Below are 19,651 nucleotides of genomic sequence, written 5' to 3'. Positions count from 1 at the left end.
CATTTGGGCGAAAAAAAATAAAGTTGTACAATCTACCCAACAGCTAAATTAGAAATACAGGAAGTTTTAACTGTATTTTTGAGATGGTGTACATGAATTTATAGCAATTTAAGTCACAGGTGAAAAATGACACCGGAAGCAAAATAAAGTGCAAGCAAAATTCTCAATTACATAAAGGTTAACTCTAGCAGGCTGCCAAGGAGCCCCATCATTTCATTTGGCTCTTATGATATTGATATTAATCAGTATACTGTCGGGACTCGATAATCCGACCCTTAACAATCTAAAAAAACCTTGCTATCTGACAGGTTTTTAGGAAAAATGAACGGAACCCATAGGAAATAGCCTTAACATACCGACAGCCTTGGATTCTGACTCCAACACGACATTTTATGTCACAAATAAGGATAGTGGTGTATTATCTGACTGAACAATCCCACAGATTGGCTACATTCAGACTGTAGGGCTTAATGCTCAATTCGGATTTTTTTGTGAAATCCAATTTTTTTGCGAATTCGTTCACATTTCCAATTAAATGCGACTTATATGTGATCTGCTGTGTGAACTTCATACAACCAAAAGTGTCCTGCATGCACAGAAGAGGACACGACGACATCACACGCAGTGAGCATGCTCAGTGTTTGTGGAAATAAACACCGATGGTAACGGTGGAGCGTATCTGCCACTCCCCCGCTGCAGCCATCGATGGTGAAAGCACAACTGTGACCGCTGTCCTAAACTGGCATCAGCAGCAAAGTACTGCCTGTGCGTTCCGGCCACTTCCACCCCGGGGGTGCGCTCCCACGGGGTGGAAGCGGCCGCAACATGCACAAGCGCACCGGTCAATTAGGTGTGAAATCCAGCGATGCGTAGTGTTCTAACAATACACTAGTTATTATAACAACTATAAACAATAAATATTAACAACAAAGGACCCTTCAAGCATCAAGTCCTCCTTGTATCTCGACCTCTGTCTTGACAATCCAACAGCCTTGTTATCCGACATAAAAGAAGTTATTCCATTTAGTGTTGGATTATCGAGTCACGACTGTATGAACAAGTTCTGTCAGACGCATTCTATAAATCAGTTAATTACATTTACCTCGAAAGATCAACCTCCCATGCATTGAAAATACACATTACATAGAAAGCGAGTTGTTCCACTACAATCGCATACATTTCCCATTGTTCACAAACTTGTGATCTATTTGGAATTATTTTATTTTTTTGCAGACAGACTGACTACGTTTTATGTAAAGCACGTGCACCTAACAAGATGTGCACGAGACGCTCGCTTTCATCACACAAAAGGTCTCGCTGTACGCTGAACTGAGACGGGTTTCTAGGTCGAATGCAGTGATTGAGAAGAAATGCTTAGATGCTTTTCCAGTGCACAGGCGAGTCCAAATGCTGCTGCGCTGTCTTTCCACAGTTGCAGGCTTCACTCACAGTAAGCAGAAAGGTGTTCAGAGTCAATGCACCGAGGCGAATAAAGAACTGGAGGAGGAGTGAGTGGGGTGCTAATGAATGGAAACAGCCTGCTTGCAATTCCACACTGTAGTAGTCCCATAAACTAAAGCTATATTACTGACTTTTATCTGTGGGATTTTTTTATTAAGCTCCTGTTTCTTTTTTCCTCCACTTATCATGTTGTTAGATGCATGCACACATCGCCCCTTTAAAGTCTGTGTGCAGCACAGCACTCTATTAGCTGCTTCAAAAAGAACTGTAAAACCAATTCCTGTTGTGGTTGGTAAATGAATTAACTGATCTTCCTCCACTATGTTGATAAGCATTGGTTAAATGTCAAATAAATCAAAAATGTTTTACTTTTTCTTTCTTCCCTAAAGTTGGATGGGCGTACAGATGGAGCTGTAGATTCCAGGGAGAAGCTTCTGGAGTTTTGTTTTGACTACTGCTACTGGTCGGTGGATCCTGCAGACCCTCACTATGCCTCTCAGGAGGAGGTAATGATAACTCTCTAACTAACTGTGTTTACATGAACTACAGTGTCTGCTTCTTTATCTCACTGTAAATTACATAGCTTTCTAATTAGAGTAGTTTTATTACATGGCTTGCTTCTTGGGCTATATCAAACATTCCCATGATTTGCACGCACAGTCGCCAAATAATGACATTGACTTTCAGTCGAACATTCAGCTTTAAACATTTTTTTTCTTTTCTCATGCTACTGTAGTCCAAACCTAAGTTTCCTGATCTGAGTATTGAATATTTGCAGTCACAGTTAGTCTAATTGGTTTATGTCCTTTATAGTGGATAAATATATCAGTTATGATTGAGGACGTTTGTGCAGCACTGCTTACAGATCTTGTTTAGTTTTCGTGCCATGTTGTGTGTCCCGTTGTGGGTGAAGACCATGTGTGTGCGTATCCAAGATTTGGCCACAAGTTGACACAGGCCAAGCACAATCTCCAAATGAAGAGCCCAGAGGAAACACTGTCCTTGTAGACAAACCACAACAAGCAGGGTGTGTGTGTTGTGTTGTATGTTTTTACACAGATGGCCACTCGGGGGATATGATATCGGCTCCATCTGTTACCCAGAAGTCTCTTTGCCTCAGACATGGCACGATTATAGTCAGCTCGCGTTTCATGTCCCGGCTGTGATTGGGCGATTAGATATCTTTGTGTTGCTTTGATTGGAGGGTGTTGCTGGAACCTGAGATGGGCTTCAGATCAAGAGGAAGTAGTGCCTAATTCCACTACAGGAAACCTCTTCAAAACCTATTGATATGGAGTTTAAAAAAAAAAATAAAAAATTCTAAATAAGTTTCTCAACTTGGATTTCCATCAAGCTTTCATTGTTCACCACAACAGCTAAACAATAAAAAAAAAAACCTTGCTTGGTCCACTTTTTCTATCCTTTGTTCATGAGGTTTCCTCCTCTGCCACGCCCTTTCTGTTTGCCTCTCCTCTTGTCAGAGCTGCCTTTGTATATATTTGAGAAAGACAGGGCTGTGATGACGGCCTACACGTTGCACACAGCGGCAGACAGCGCAGCACTTCATCCTCTCTGCTTTCTGTCTTCTCTGTGGCTCTGGCTAAAGCTGCCTCTGTCTTCAGCAAAATTATGTCCAGTCACAGTGTCCTAGTCGCCACAAGGCATTCTTGTGTTAACCCCGGGGTGGGCGAAAGGGCACCAACGAAGGACAGAGCTGCAGGATTTAAATCTGACCTCCTTTCCAGCACCAGAATCCAAAGAATCGTCTCTTTAACAAAGAATCTTGTATCTCACCACGTCAGCCGTTTACTGATCGGACATCACAGTTTAAATTATTTAAATTGTGCATTTTTCTTACGGATATGAAGACACGGAGCCTGACGTAAAACGGAGAAAATACTGTGTTTTTGTTGTGGGGCAGGAAACCACATTAATGGAGTGCGCTGGCAGGTGGACTTTTAATTCAAGAGCCACTCTCGACTGTTTTACCAGACAAAGTGCTTTCCAGAACAGTGGAGCGCTTGTCCAAGTGGCCAGTTGAGCGGGATAATTTGTTACCCACAACTAAATTTTTCAGTAATGTTCTGTTGCGTCGCCTCATTTCACTTACTATAGTTAAAGTGCTCTCAAGTGACTGTTTAGATGTTGTTTCCCTCGTATCAGATATCTAACCGCATATATTTGTGTGCATTTTCCGGCTTAATGAGTCAAAGCTATTTTTTCCTGTGCTAAATTTTCCCATGGTTTCTATTTCTAAAATATATTTTAGCGTGCAGGAAGACAGACTTTCTCTTACGGCGTAGTTCCCTGGAGGCTGAGACTATCTGAACCTGTGGGGGGAATGAGACATGGGGAAACTGGATCTTAACTCCTGCTTTTCCAGTCCAGCACCATCTCACCACGCCCAGCTCCCCTCCTCTCTCTCTCTCTCCAGGGAGACTGATCTTCCAGCCCCTGCACCTCCCTCCCCATTCCTGCTCCGTACCGTCCATGTCCATGCATCACTGATAGTTCACACCAGACACTTGTGGGGGGTTTCCGTCCTCTTACCCAGTTACAGCAGAGAGAAAAGACAGAAATGTGGTATCTTGAACTATATTTTGAGGCGCAGACGTGGTTGCATTTTTGTCACTGAGGGCTCTCCACATGAAAAAAGCTTGCCATACAGCGTGGGTGGCTCCAAATTTGAAGCCGTATCTATGAGCATAAAGAGGTTCAAGAAGAAGGCTGAGTAGAAAGAAACGATAGGAGCTCGTGCAGGTGAGGGAAGGTAGGATTTTGGAAGAGCTTCATAAACCATAATGGAAGCCAGCTGTTAGTTAATGCAGCAAAGAAGTGGGACTATTTGTCTAAATGCTGCCTTTGTTTTGGGCCCACATATTGGCCTAATAAATAGGTTTTTCCACAATTTAATAACACAAACCCCTCAGCTTGTTTATTGCCTCTGACAGCAAGAAACACGAGAGGGGAAAATTCAAAAGAAGTAGTGGATTTGAGTGTGGTTAGATACGGGGAATGGCGAGAGAAAGCCATTAGAGACCAAGAGAAAGTGGGAATGTGAATTCCTCTGGTGGAGGAGGGGATGACAGGAGGGGAAACGGGCACGGGGTCCACTGCGCCTCTGCAGCCCCCAGCTCTCGCTTGCCAAACTCACAGCTGTCTCGCTAAGTAATTTTTCGCAGTTAAATTTCAGTGTAAAGACGTCACTGCTGAGGATTGGCTCGGAGCACAATGGGGTTTTTTTTTATTGCCAAATGGAGTCGGCTTGCTGGGGTTTTTCCCTCTCTCTCTCTTCCTCCTCCTCCTCTCTCTGCGACTCTATCGATGCAGTGCGCGATTTGATTATGCTCGCAGTGTTTCTAGGTCTGTGTGTCAGTGGTGCTGCAGAGTAGGGGGAAGAATAGTTTCTCTGTGTATGGGAATAATCCTCCGCACAGACATTTCGTCCCCCTCAACACATGGCCGGAGCAGCAGCCAAAAGTCCAGTTCAGCCTGGTTTGAATTAGCTACAAACAGGGCACCAAATATACCACATGCTGTCAACAAAAGAAATATGAGATCCGAGCCATATGGTTACAGAACAAGCACCTGTGATTCATGTATAGACGTACTGCTTTCTGTCAGTGAAGGCAGACGATAAGAGGAATTATTACAAGAGAATAAAAGTACGTCATGAGACATGGAGGTAGCTCTAAAAATTAAGAATAAAGACTTCTCTCTCACTGTTACGTGGGTTCTGTGGACCGCAGATTGAGATGTGTTAATTGAGTTAGTATGAAATTGTACTACCTGTGTATATTACTAAAAGAATAATCTCTTGTGTTGCAGCGTGAACACATTTCTTCACTTTCCCACGAAAAACCACCTTGAAAACGAGTACAGCATGAGAACCGCTGTAGCTCATAAACACTGTGCTGAGACTGCGTATGTTTGATGTACTGGTCGTTCACTTTGTTTTATCGGGGTCCGTTGTTTCTGCCAGCAGTGATAAGAAAGCGCCTCTCTGTGACCTCGGGCTCGTGTTTGTGTTCCTATATTATTGTACTACAGCATGTAACACAATACAGGTTTTGCCTGTCTCTTATCTTCACACTATTAGATGAATATCAGAGGTCCACTAACCAGAGCTAATGCTAATGCCTGGCTGACCCGCAGTTAAATCCTTTTTGTTTTGTTTTTTTTACTCACTTCAAAATGAAAGTTAGGCTGTGAGCCAAGAAGCTAATAATGAGCTTTCGTTGCACATCTGGAATCTGGTGATTATACAGATTTTTTTTTTTTCAAGGAGGCATTTGTGACCATTTTAGTGTTTTCTTTGTCATAGCTCTCTCTCGTTCTCTTTATCTTATAGGTGCGTTTGCTTTAATTAAATAACTTATTAAATCTATCATTGTCCACTTGTCCTGAAAAAGAGTTGCGTGTCAGAAGGACAAATTAAAACAAACATGATCACAAATGAATCCCTAAAACACAGAAAAAGACAGTTGGCTAAGTCTTAGTTTAATCACCTCTAATGCCATTGTTCAGCCCTGTGTTTATGGATTACCACATGGGTGTTGGTTCTCAAAACACAAAGATATGAAGTGATATGAAGTAGTGCAGCAGTACCAAGTTCATGCCAGTTTGTAGTAATGTTGCTCCAGTTGATTCCCCGCTGGAGGAACCTTTACTGTACCACCGTTCCCTGTGGATATCACACAAGGCTCCCATCAGTCTGAAGCCTGGAGAAGTAATTTCCAGCTTGTCATAAAGATTGTGATACGCGGCCCTGCTCTGGAGTGCTGGGCTTTGGTGTTTTTAACAAGATTTTTGAGGGAGGAGGAGCGGCAGCAGATCTCCAAACGCTTTCCAGATATGGTTTTATTTATTTGTTTTAGGTGTAGCCTTTGACCCAGTGACTGTTGGAATAGGAGTTTCTCCTGAAAAGCGGAATGCGCTGGTGGAGTGCCCCCTGCCTGCAGTTTCTTTTTCCTCACTCCCCTGTCCTCTGTTCTACTCTTTACTCTTGTCCTTCATTCCCATGCGAAGGGAGGCCTGAGTAATGAAGAGCAACCTATCTGTTTGGTCCGCGCATCCCTTTCTCTCACTCCTCCCTCCCTTACAGCCTCCGTGCCCTTCCATGCTAATTTGACCTACAAATTCTGTCCGAGTGTGACAAACGAGAGCGTTGTTGAACTCCGGCCAAACAGCTTCCTCTCCGTCTCTTGTTGCTGCATGTGATTGTGTCTGCGTCCTCCCTCCCTCCCTCCCTCACTGTGGTCCTCGATCTTCAGATTTTGCCCTAATTTACCTCTAATTCTCAAACTTGGACTTCTCGCAGGAAGGACAAGAATCTCCTGTGACATTGTTTTTCCTGTGTCTAAACAAAGGCATTTAGTTTAGCTCTGGGCCCAGCTGTTGTGTTTTTGTAACCTAGTTGGAAACTGTGACGAGAACCGGGCGACCCTCGCACCTGCTGCAGCTGTCCACTCCTGGACGGGGAGGATAAACAAGGGGAATAATTTAATAGTAGTTGATAGGAGTGTATTTTTTGGACATACTGTCGGGGGAAGAAGTTCTATCTCCTTTTATACTTCACTTGCAATCTCTTGTCTTTGCATTGCGCTTGGTGACGCCCTCCCACTGAGAGCGGTTGTGGAGGGAAAGTTAATCCTGGTCCTTCTGGTTACGTCAAACCTGGCTAAAGCACTGAGAAGCTAAAGTTTTAAATCTGGCAATGGGCTTCACTTTGCTGGCCTTTTGCCATCACCCATGGCGACATCTTACACATATTTGCACACACACACACAGGCACACTACACATAAATACTTCTCCAGGGCTTAGTGTAAAGCAGGCCACATAAAACCAGACCAGCAATTGGCATTTTCCACAGCTAGTGATTACAGGACTTAACTCATTACAGACGCATTACACCATTACTTTTTCACTCTTGTCAGCCTGTCTTTTATCATTCTGCCTTTCTGTCTTAAGTTTGCCACTCTTTCTTACCATTTCTCACCCACTTCACTGCCTTCCACAGCTCTTTTTTTGTGTGTTACCAGGCCACAAGCGAGACTTCATCTTGGAAAAAAAGCGTCTCCCATGTTTCAAAACAAACTTGGAACACAGTGTTTATCATGGTCCAGATCTCTGGCACAAAACTCAATTTCTTGTTTTTCAGAGGACCTCATTTTACTCGGAGAGATCTGGTCCAACTTAGTTTGACACGCACGTGACACTTTAGCTTTTGAAATCTGTTGACAAAACAGGGTTTTACAAGATACCTTCTCTCTGTCACTACTTGGTTTGAAAATGTCTCTCGTACATATCATTAGGCAGGATTATTTTTAGTCTGTGCATACACTAACCTGCATTTTCTGACATTTCTTTACTTGAAAGTTTGATCGTAGCTTGAGGCTGGTAATGCATTATTGTAGGAGACAGTAGTGTGAGTGTGCGCAGGTGAATCTTCTTAAGCCTGATGTGATAATACCAACAATACAATGCATTTTAGGTGTTCTTTTCTCTGACGGTGGTTTCTCCACATTTTTTATTTGATGATATAGTTTGTTTCGCAGAGAAATGGCTAGTTCTTGCACCCTTCTACCACTTTTTTCTGAGCCCAAAGCCTTGTTTCGTTCTTCCTTCCTTCCTCTTACATGTTGACCTGATGAAGCTGACCTGCATTTCCTGCGTCAAAATGAAAACTATATTCTGCTTTTCCTTTTTCATTGTTGAATTGTTTGCTCATATTTCCTCAGAGAGGGATGCAAACTCCGAGGCTTTTGTTCTTGTTTTGGATGCCGTTTCCGCTCAGCCGCTCAATTGATCAGCGATACAAACATGCACACAGGCGCGTGCACGTGCAGCAGCCTCCTGATGATAACAACCTTCCTGTTAATGGACATGTTTAGTCTGTAACTTGTATGTTTCGAGGAGTGCGACTAACTTGCACGCTTACTGTAGCTCCTCTGGCCTGGTGGCTTTGTGTCCAAGTGGATTCATTTGATTCCATTCCACACAATGCAACCTGTCTCTTACCTCACCTGCTTTGTTCGTCCAAAAATACCTTCCCAGTGCTGCGGGGGTGTTGGAAACTGTGAAAGTAGGTTGTGACAGGAGGCCATCGTGTCCGTTCACGCAGGCAGAGTACAATGGCACAAATTCCAATCTACTGATTTTAATTTGCTGTGACAGTGATGACAAACAACGGGATGGTTTTAATGTTGCCTGTCATTGCCCATCTAGGCAGAATCACACACGCTGTTTTTAATTGACCCAAGAGGTTGGAATAACTTTCTCTTGTGGTTCTGTTAAGAAGTTATTTAAGGTGTTTTGCTGGCTTTAAATAAAAACAAAACATGGTAGAAAGAGAGAAAACAATAGGAACAGTGTACAGGGAATGAAGACACAGACGGGTTCAAAGAGGCGGACAGTTGAAGTGAAGTTCCTGCTCTTTGTGCTAAGCCTGGAGGGACCCTCAGCCTTGTTGTAGCCCCCATGGAGAGAATTTAAGAGGGTCAACTTTAACAAGGGCTGTATTGATTCTCTGTGTTTGAGAGAGGAGAGTGTGTCTGTTTTTGAATAGTAGGATGAGGACAAGACAGGGGAGGCGCTGCTTTTTGTCTCCACGCTTAAGCCTCCATTCAGCCAAGACGCAGGGGGCAACACTTGGTGGTCCAGCCTTCAGGGGATTGCATAATTATTTTTACATTTTGTAGTCATGATATCCAATATTGAGCAACATACACCTAAGGTGCTCTCATTTGTCATTTATTTCTTGAAATAAAATGCTACATATAATCTAGACAATATATTTTTGCGTTAAAGTTAAACTTTAAAAATAGCACTTTTCCATCCCGGCTCTTGAAAAGTTTTAAATGCTAAAGTTAGCTGGAATTTTACACTTAAAATGGTTAAAATGAAGTCCTGTCCATAGGAATAATTAGGTGTTAGGCATTTCAACCCAAGCGCCTGTCGAAGGCTTTATAAGGCCATTGAGAAAAGCAGCAACACTTTTACAAGTTGCATGTGGCTGTTTCAGTACAACGTTGGCAAGGCTACAGAGAAATACTTTTTTTTGTAGAGTTCATGACTACAGCAAACAGTCATTTCCTTGACTGGTTAATCGTTTAAAAAAAAAAGAAAAAGTTGATAGTTTAGTCTTCAAACTGTGAAAAATCATGAATTTGAGAATCCCAAATCTTCAGATATACAGTTTTGTCAGATAGCATGGAGTAGAACAGCATGAAATCCTCACACATAGATAGAACCAGAGAGTGATGCTCTTTAAATTCAAAGATAAAATTGATCATTGACTCAAAATTAGTGTTGATTTTCTATTGATCCAACTAATTGACTGATTGTTTTATTTCTTTTATGGCTGTGGCGTAACAGATGAAATGTAAAATAAGGATGTTTCCGTTGATTTTTGGTGATATTATTGTGATGATTATAATCATCTGTTTTCAGCAAAAATGCCCACAATTAACTGGTTCAATTAAATTCATAAAAACTGAATAACAATTTGTACTTAAAAAGAATTCATACATGAAATTGTAAACAAATTAGTCTAGTTAAAATTATAATTTGTTAATTCCTTTAAATGATGTATGAACAGCACTACTACTCCTATCAGTACTGCTCATCAGTCCAGTACTACTACTGTCGGTCTTGTGGGTTTTTTGGGGGTTGTTTTTTTAAAGAAAAATTTTAAAAGGAGAACTGACGTTGCCTTTTTTTAATTTCCTCTTTTACGCTTTCCTTTTTTTTTTACGAGAAAATGTAATGCAAGACCTTTTCTTTGACAGTGTTTTTACTGTTGAGCAACAATAGTTTTACTTAGAAAAACTATTTGAGCAGCGTGAATTTCTTCAACAGTTTGCATGATGCACAGATCATTTCAGATTTAATTTATCAACACAGTCATAACTAGCAACAGGTTGACTAATGGCTGTTTTAGTCATTAAGTCATATTCGTATAATTTGCTCAACTCCATGTGAGGACTCTATGCTGCTAACAGCCAAACATAACTTACCTGAAGCAATGAGAGATGAACTATGAGCGAGGCAGCTGTAAACTTTATGTGATGAATTTTCCACTGGATGTTTTTCTACAGATTGTGTTTTCACCCTTATATACAATAGACTGCCAAAGACTTGTTTATTACCAGCCATCCCTTGCATTCAGTGTGTTTTGCTTTCAAAGATTCTAATGACATGTGCTATTTAACATTTCAAATCAGTATTTTATCTTATTTAAAGGTCTCTGTCCTAACTTCACCAGGTTTTTACGCTTTTTGTCTTTTGCTTTATCACGTTGATCAGCCACGTTGCTGGTCTCTGCTGGAGCGTCACTCCACCTGACCAGTGCTGAACGTCTTACCTCTGAGAAAACTCAAGGCTGTTGAATATTATCACACAGATTCACACAGTTCTAAGAACAACCAGATGACCACTGAATACATTCAGGGTGCTTTCACAAGGACGGAGCCTTTCACAAGAGCTTTCAGCCGCATCCAACTTAAACCAATTCCCACCGCCTTGTAAGCCAAGAGTATACACAGGCTTAGCTCCAGGTTCTCGCATCTCCTGACAGTGGTCGGGAGTCACACAGACACACACTCGCACACATGGGAGGTATGTTGAAAGTATTCCTGCGTTTGATCCTTGGAGGTTGTGGTAGCTTTGAGAACATTCCTCTTCTCTCCCTCCAGTGTGTACCTATCCACCACCAGTCCTGAGCCTGGGGGCCAAGGAAGGGAACCCCTCACTGATCCCAGGGTGTGTTATGTTTTTTTGGGGAGAATGTGCTGTGTCTCAGGTCTGGTCTAGATCAGGTTGCTACCCCCCCAAGCCATGTGTTGCCTTTGGACTGAGCTTATGGGTTGCAGTTGAGGCCACATGTCCTCAGGACAGGTTTTGATGATGTTTCGTTTCACTTATCAGTCATGAACAAAGGAAAGATAACAAAAGAGGTCAGATGATCAATCCGTTTACTCTTCTTTTCCCCAGCACAGACATGACTGGCCGGTGTAATACATGATATAAGGTGATCAACATCCATATTGCTCACCATGCACACTGTGTCATGTGCAGTCTGTTATCGTAATACAGTGAGTTTGGCTTTGATAACTATCGAACGCAAATATCTGCTAATTCTGTGCCTCTGTGATGCAGTGGAAAACCTCCAAGCTTTGTGTTGCCACACTACACTTTGACAGATTTTCTTTATGATAGTAAAGTGCATGTCTTAGAGTTTTTAACAAAACAAGAAATATTGACACGATCTTAAGATTTAGAAAACTGGAATGGGAATTTTCGAATCGAAACAGCGTCTAAAGGTTTCAAGTTGTGACGAAAGGTTCACTGTGAAGAGCTTGATGGCTAATCTGATACCATAACCTTGTATTTACTGATAGTCTAGTGTAGCCATGTGCCGATTTCAAAACATTGTCTCTATGTATGATAATGTCTTAATAGCTGTTGCATTTTAAGTGGCAATAAAATTATAAAAATCTCTGAGACAAATTTGTAACTTCTGGGCTAAATAAGAAATGACCTCTCTGGAGGAGATCATTTTGAAAATTGTGTGTTATTCAAACCTTACTTGGTTACCATACAACTATGATTAGGCAGCAGCATAGTTATTAGGTTCCCCATCCTAGGGTACTGGATAATATTTTGTGACTATTATCTAAAGATAAACCTCTGACAGTGACAGTAGATTTAATTTCTGGAGACATCTTTCAGCTTATTGTATGCACATACACAACATGTCCTTTAAAGTTATATTTAAAAACACATTTGCAGATTTCTAATTCGTCGCAGCATTTCTTACTGCAAACACAAAAAACGTGACCCCGTATCATTCGCCAGCATGCGTTTCAAAGTAGTTAGACTTATTAAAAAAACAAGTGTTTTATTTGATGATTTGGTCTTGTGCTTGTAATCCCAAGGCTCTCGAGCTCAGATGCAGACACAGAACGAAGGAAAACAAGAGGCCTCAGCTGATTGTTTTTAGTGGGGCTTTCCAGGATCTCCCCGTCTCAGAACCGTGCTTTTAGTCTACGTTTATTTTCCTGACCCAGTCACTTTTCACAGTCCTTTTACGCTCACATTTGTTTCTCCCACATATACATTCTGCAAAGTTGTTTACCTAGAGTATTAGCTGGCCTCCCTGCTCCTTACCCAAACACCTCAGCAGGAAGCAACATGACCTCCCCTCCACTGGACCGGTGCCACTGCATTGTAATCATGAAACCTTAATGTAAGGCTACACTCGTGTAAAAACACAATGCGATTGAGATCAAGGACATTGGCTCACACTGTAAACAGATCACCAGGCCTCAAGCGCGCCTACTTTTGAGTAAAATAATCTTTCAGATGTGTTTGCAGAATTCTTTATTCTCACTTAAACGACACCTCTTACTTAACATGTTCATCACAAATAAGCACTCTGCTTAAACACAGGGCGAGGAGAGCTTGTGTGTTTCTCCACCTAGTTATTTATAGACATCTTAGTTGCTCTTTCTGTGTGTGTTTGTAATTGAAGGTGTGTGTCTTATTTTAATCAGGTGTTCCAGGACCTGGGTGTGTCGGTGCTGTCCGGAGCGTCTGAGGGCTACAACGTGTGTCTGTTTGCTTACGGCCAGACAGGATCTGGGAAGACGTACACCATGATGGGGACACCGGTGAGGAGCATGCTGCAATCACTGCATGCCATTAGACACATTTTTCATACCTTAGCTAATATCACAAGGCACGCTGGAGGCAATGCAACTACACAAAGTGTACACCAAAGAAAATACACAAATGTAAACACTGCTCAGAAAAGCATTTAGTTGTGACATGACAACTATCAAACAAACTACCTTTTTTGTGATTCCTGCAGGAGTCCATCGGCTTGACCCCTCGTATTTGTCAGGTACGGTTATAATTCATGCAGGCGATGACATGAATAAAGTGAGCACACTTATAATTCAACCCCTTGAGTATCAAGTGTTGAAGTAAATTGCGGTTTGTCTTTCCTTACAGGGTCTCTTTCGATCTGAAGACACTTTTCCTGATGCGCAGAACTCAAGCAGAGTGGAGATCAGGTACCGTGTTGTTGTGTGACTCTGATTTTCACCAATGTAATTATGTCTTTCCAGAAGGCAAGATTCAAATTAGACAAGTGTTTTTGGTAGAATTATGCTGAAAAACAGCAGCCAACAAAATGCAAATTAAAACTGACTTTCTTTTACCGCCATGTTCACATTTTCCTGATGTTAATTTGACAAAGGAGATATTATGCTCTCTGTGTTCTCCCTGCACTTGACTCACAGGGAAAAATGTCGTGTTTTTACAATTCAAAGATTATAATCTTCCTACCAAAGACTGTGTTTGCTTAGGCAAGTTGTCTGAAACACTGTCCAGGTAACCATGATTACAGAGAGACCGTTTCATTGCCACATGTTACGCATGTCGTTTGTATTTGTGTTCTGTCAGCTCTCCAGTAAAATCAAAACACCAGGAAAGTACTTTTTTTTTTTGAGATGCAGAAAATGCTTGCAGTGATTGAAATAAAACAACTCATAATGTTTGATGGGCCTGTAGCTAGACCTGTGGCGAGCGCCTCAGTCTTTGTATAGACGAAACAGACGTTACCTGATCCGTTCCTGACATTGCATTGATTTGTATATTCAAGACGTCCTCTCATCTTTCTGTCCCTCCAGCTTCTTGGAGATCTATAATGAGCGAGTAAGAGACCTGCTGCGGGGAGGAGAGCAGAAGAAGAGGGCTTCCCTGAGAGTCAGAGAGCATCCCGAGAAAGGACCGTATGTACAAGGTAAATACTTTGGTCACTAAAGTGTTAAACAGCAAAGACCTAATGTATAGTTGTCAGGGCTAAACTCAGTTTGAATTTGAAAGGCATGCTTGCGTTTCCCTTTCAGCGAAATCTGTACAGTAAAATGTTGATCCTTGACCGTTGCACCCTTGCTACTTCCATAAGTGTTGTTTTATCTATTATTTATTTTTGCGATCAAATGCGCCTACCTACACATAAAAAAAAACTCTGAAGTAGAGGAAGAAACCTGAATAGAAAAAGATCAAAAAGTTCCAATAAAATTCATGCCCTCCAGTTTTTACAGTGGAAGAGGCTGCAGTTTGAAAAACCAGACGAGCCACATCAGGAGCACGATCCTGTTTTGTTCACAATGCTTCGGTTCTTTGGCCACAACAACACAATTTGCTCGCTCGGTTTGGCTCCTTGTGACTTCTTCTTCTTCTTCCCCAAAACGAAATTCGATTGTCGCTGTTTTGACATAGTTGAGGAGATTTAGTGCTCGTAGCAGATGGTGCTTGACATGTTTGTATAATGGAACTTACAGGGACCGTCGGGAGACGTGTAGCACAGCGCAAGGAGACTCCTTTGAGGGAGATGCTGACCAGATTTAAATCTAGCAAGGTTTCTGATTTTATAAGCACAGCGTCTGAACTTATTGATTACCCCTCTTACAGACATTAAAAACTCAAAGCAAACACCGCTTAATCCTCACTAGGGTCGTGGGGGTGCTGGAGTCTATCCCAGCTGACTTAGTGTGAAGGCAGGGGACATCCTGGACCGGTCGCCAGTCTGTCACAGGGCTATACTTAGAGACAGACAACCAAGCACACTCACATTCACACCTACGGACAATTTAGAATCACCAATTAACCTCAACATGTTTCTGGACTGTGGGAGGAAGCCGGAGAACCTGGAGAGAACCCACGCTGCATGGGGAGAACATGCAAACTCCACGCAAAAAGATTCTGGGTGTCCTCACTGGGACGCGAACCGGCAACCTTCTTCTTGCGAGGCAACGATGCTGACCAACTGCGCCACCCTGCAGCCCGCAAGATAAACAGATTATGTTAAAGATGATAATGTTTAAATATGATCCATCTGTTCCAAGTGAAGGTGCACAAAATGATGATCTCAGAAATCAGGATTTTGCCCTTTTTGGCCATTGGTACTAGTTAATTACTCAAGTAGAAGTCTTTCCTTATTTAACTTACATTGTTGGACCAGTAAGTGCTTTTACAAGATACGAGTTTGTCCACTGACCATTAACACTTGAGTACGGTCAGCAGTGGATCATGAATCGTGAAGAGAAGTGTGGATTTGAAAGGCTACATTTTCCTTCTCTTCATCCTCATACACGTTTGTTGAAGTCGGACATGTAATTTGGCCCTCAGTATTTTGAGTGTGGCTCGTGCCTTGTAAGTTTAGTTTATAAGTCCGGTATGCGGTCAGTGGTGGAGTTTCGTTCCCTTGTTAAGCCCTTTGATCATTTCCAGAGTTGGACATCCTGGTTCTAATCCAGAACGCCTATTTTAGCTCTTCTTCTCTTACTTTTTCCCCCCCTCCTTCTCCCTCCATCTCCTCATCCTTTCCCTCTCTTTCTCCCCTCCCCGTCGTCCGCCCGGCTGTTTAAAGCCCCACATCCACTCATTGTCTGTATCAGGAGAAATCCCAGTTGACCAGAGGAAGTGAAGTCATTTCCTTGTGGTTCCAATGAGAACACTTCACCACACACACACACACAGACACACAGACACACAGACACACACACACACACACACACACAGACAGAGCACATTTAGGATTCCCAGGTTTTACTCCTTCTCTCTCCACACTTGTCCATTTGAACAATGTTTTGCTGTCACTCTTTTTGTTCTACAATAATTAAATTATGTTTTTATTGACCAGCTAACTGAAAACAAGAAAGCAGCCGCATGATAAAGCTTTTTTAGTAATATGTGTGCACGTGTTTAACAGCCATTGAAGCTGTTGTGATTCACGCCTGGAAGTAGCATTGTTAGACATTTTTGTTACAAGATGTTGTGGGAAAACATAACGAGTCACATGGGAGCAAGTATTGATGTGCCACGTTTCCTGTTTGTGTCTTTTCCACATTTCTGTGCCTCTGAACACTTTGATCCCTCTAATTAAAAAGCGTTTTAAGTTTAATTTACTTCAGTTAATCAAAGTTTATTCCTATAGCAGCCATACATAACTTTAACTTTAAAACGTAAATCAATATCATTCTTTTTTCTTTGAGTTTCATTCCTGTTAATGTTTTTAAAAGTTTTCGTAAAATGAGAATTCTTAGCTGTACAATGTGCAGTAGAACCTGGCCAACGCTCACTCGGTTTTGCACTCCAAGTCTCAAATTAATTGCTTTCCACTGTGGAAGTTGGGGCCATTAATAAACATTTTGAGGTTGTTGTACCATGTTGCCAAGTTTTTAGTTTGTTTTTTGCCAAGATTTCAAGATTTCAGCCTTTGGATTCTCTTTGTTTCTCTCTAATCAGACCTGTCTCAGCATGTGGTCTCAGACTGCAAACAGGCCATGGACCTTCTGGAGGAAGGCATCGCCAACCGCATCACCGCAGCAACACACAACCACGACGCCAGCAGCAGATCCCATGCCATCTTCACTATTCAGTACACACAGGTCGGTATCTCTTGCACAACTTGCATAAAGTCATCTGTTTTAGTTGTTTTACTTCTATTGTCATAAACTCTGTTTTCTAATGATCATCTCACTATTGTAATAATTGTTATTCTAATTTGCACATGATTCTTTGATGTTTTTCGTTTATGTAAAGAATTTATCATTTTTTCAGTGATTTCTGTGCAGTTTCTCATTTAATTATTCTTGCCTTTCGTCCACAGGCCATCCTAGAAAACAACCTTCCTTCAGAAACCGTCAGCAAGATTAACTTGGTGGACTTGGCTGGGAGGTGAAACAGTTTTGTCCTGCTTACAAGGGTTCTGGTTTTTGTAACTCTCTTTCGAGTAGAATTCATTGACTTAAGTGCCCCCTAGTGGATATTGAATACTGCCCTCAGATTTTCTGAATGCTCCATTTCATGCTTTTTATATTGTATTATCCACACCTTAAGCGATTTTTATTGTTATGATCTAAATTTAATTCTGTGTTCATGTGTCTGACAGTGAGAGAGCAGATCCCCACTACTGCAGGGACAGACTGACGGAGGGCTCCAACATCAACAAGTCGCTGGTTACTTTGGGTATTGTCATTTCTGCTCTTGGTAAGTTGAGAAACCCTTTAAATATTTAATTTCAAAGCTCAAGTGATCATGTCTAAGAAATCAGAATAAAATTATTATTTTGATTAAATTAACCTCGACAGATTTCCTTATTTTTCCATCCATATCTTCTCTATTCTTACTCCCTCCTGTTTATTTTACTTTCTCTCTAAATCCATCTTTTCACCACTGCTTTCACAGCTCAGAACTCCCAGATGTCAAGCAGCTGCCAGAGTATCAACAGTGTGGCCTCTGAGGGCGACGGCAGCACAGTGGGAAGCCACAGCAGCTCTCTGTCTGGGGGAGGAGGTGGAGGTGGGAGGAGGCACTGCTTCATCCCCTACAGAGACTCTGTCCTGACCTGGCTCCTGAAAGACAGTCTGGGAGGCAACTCCAAGACCATCATGATTGCAAGTGAGTATTGTCTATTTAAATTGACTCATTTTTCTTATATCCCTCAACTGAAAACTGAACTAATGCTGTTGTTCCTTTAGTCTCAATTATTAACTGGCTTTTTTTTAATTTCATGTGACGTGAGTGCTAACTGCTGTGTACGTGTATTTGTGTTGCAGCGGTCTCACCCTCCGCTAACAGCTACAACGAGACCCTGAGCACCCTGCGCTACGCGGCCCATGCCAGAAATATTGTCAACAAGCCTCGGGTTAATGAGGTTAGTGGCTGTTGAGAGGCCGATGCCAAGACTTAACGTTTGATCTAAATGTTTTCAGTAGGTTAATGTGCGCTTTGATTTCTGTGCAGGATGCCAGCGTTCGACTGATCAGGGAACTGAGAGAGGAGATTGACAGGCTGAAGAGCATGCTGCTCAGCTTTGAAATGGTATAGTGACCTTTTCTCAATAGAGCGTGGAGCTAACTCTCCCTGGGAATACACCCCGCTGGGTTTACGCAAAAAAAAAAAAAGCCTTCTTAGTACTGTAAGGCTTTGAATAAAAGAGATTCCCACATTACAAGTTTTTTGTACCCAAGCCTTAGTACAGTTCTTTTGTGTCTTCGTGACATTTCTAATCCCCAGGGCGGTAAAGACTGCATTGCATCATAATGTGTATGACATTTTCCCTTTGTACAATATATTGACTGATCATTTTTTACCCTCTTGATTGACAGCAACGTAATCCCAGTCCATCCCTGAGTGATGAGAGGGATGGAAATCTTTCTGAGATCGTGCTACAGAACGAACTAAAGGTAACACAGGGTCGACATGCGCACTTACTCCTCCTTACATCTGCCTCTCTGAGTGTTTGACATCGAGTCAGTGTGCTTTCATACTAGGTTGAGCGTTTTTCATCTGGTTGACATTCAGGGAAAATGTTACAGAAAATAAATCCAGATTATCATGTAACAAGCAGCGTCAATCTTTGATAGGCAAATTTATCATCACATATCTTGCCATCCAAACGTGGTCAACATCACAAGGTCTAGTCAAGCTCTGACATGAGGTTAGATAAGATACAAAGAGATCTGAACCTGTCTGCAGGCTTAGATACCAGCAGGGTTTGGAGGGAATGAACTGAGGCTTTTTATAGAGGTGGTGATACGAACACAGAGTCTATTCTGAGTCACTGGGATTTCTTTCTTTTTGACTGCGAAGACGAACCTGGAAAATGTACTGGTGTATTTAATAAACTCAGTATTATGCATCATCCTGTTTTAGTTGTAGCAGCAGCAAATAAAGCAGATGTCTACATTTTCTCCCTAAAAAATGATATTTGGATTATCTCGTTTCACCCCCATGACTTTCCTCTGCCTTCATCCACTTTTCTTTCACAGGTAGAGCAGTTGACCAAGGACTGGTCGGAGAGCTGGAGGGACAAAAAGGAGCTGCTGGAGCAGTACAGTGTGGACATCAACAGAGATCGGGCCGGTTTCCTCATCAGCTCCCTCCAACCTCACCTGGTTGCCCTTGATGGAGATGTTCTCAGCACTGGAGTCGTCTTTTACCACCTCAGGGTACGACAATAAAACTCCATAAAAATCCATGTGCAGTAACGATAGGGATTTGTCTTTTTGTCATTTATGTGGGATTAGGGTTGTTCTATTGTAAATAATCAAATGTTGGATGTTAGAATGACTAGCTTATGTGCTGAAGTCTAAATCAGTATAAAATATCAGT

The 19,651-nt window shown here is 41.9% G+C and overlaps 1 protein-coding gene across 1 annotated transcript in view; it reads left to right on the top strand.

Moving 5' to 3' along the window:
• The window catches only part of stard9 (StAR-related lipid transfer (START) domain containing 9), a 45,990-nt gene that overhangs the window by 6,395 nt on the left and 19,944 nt on the right, over positions 1 to 19,651 (top strand). The window contains exons 3-15 of the mRNA XM_008277288.1: positions 1,851 to 1,967; positions 13,018 to 13,134; positions 13,335 to 13,367; positions 13,478 to 13,539; positions 14,158 to 14,270; positions 16,781 to 16,923; positions 17,145 to 17,212; positions 17,427 to 17,524; positions 17,723 to 17,935; positions 18,094 to 18,191; positions 18,281 to 18,358; positions 18,646 to 18,723; positions 19,309 to 19,488. Coding sequence (XP_008275510.1) covers positions 1,851 to 1,967; positions 13,018 to 13,134; positions 13,335 to 13,367; positions 13,478 to 13,539; positions 14,158 to 14,270; positions 16,781 to 16,923; positions 17,145 to 17,212; positions 17,427 to 17,524; positions 17,723 to 17,935; positions 18,094 to 18,191; positions 18,281 to 18,358; positions 18,646 to 18,723; positions 19,309 to 19,488 — 1,398 coding nt within the window. The remainder of the gene's footprint in view (positions 1 to 1,850; positions 1,968 to 13,017; positions 13,135 to 13,334; positions 13,368 to 13,477; positions 13,540 to 14,157; positions 14,271 to 16,780; positions 16,924 to 17,144; positions 17,213 to 17,426; positions 17,525 to 17,722; positions 17,936 to 18,093; positions 18,192 to 18,280; positions 18,359 to 18,645; positions 18,724 to 19,308; positions 19,489 to 19,651) is intronic.

Source organism: Stegastes partitus, unplaced genomic scaffold (genome assembly GCF_000690725.1).
Source record: "Stegastes partitus isolate 25-593 unplaced genomic scaffold, Stegastes_partitus-1.0.2 Scaffold94, whole genome shotgun sequence".
In the NCBI taxonomy this organism is placed as follows: domain Eukaryota; kingdom Metazoa; phylum Chordata; class Actinopteri; family Pomacentridae; genus Stegastes; species Stegastes partitus.
The sequence above is the reverse complement of the archived record's forward strand: the minus strand, read 5'-3'. Positions and strand labels throughout refer to the sequence as shown.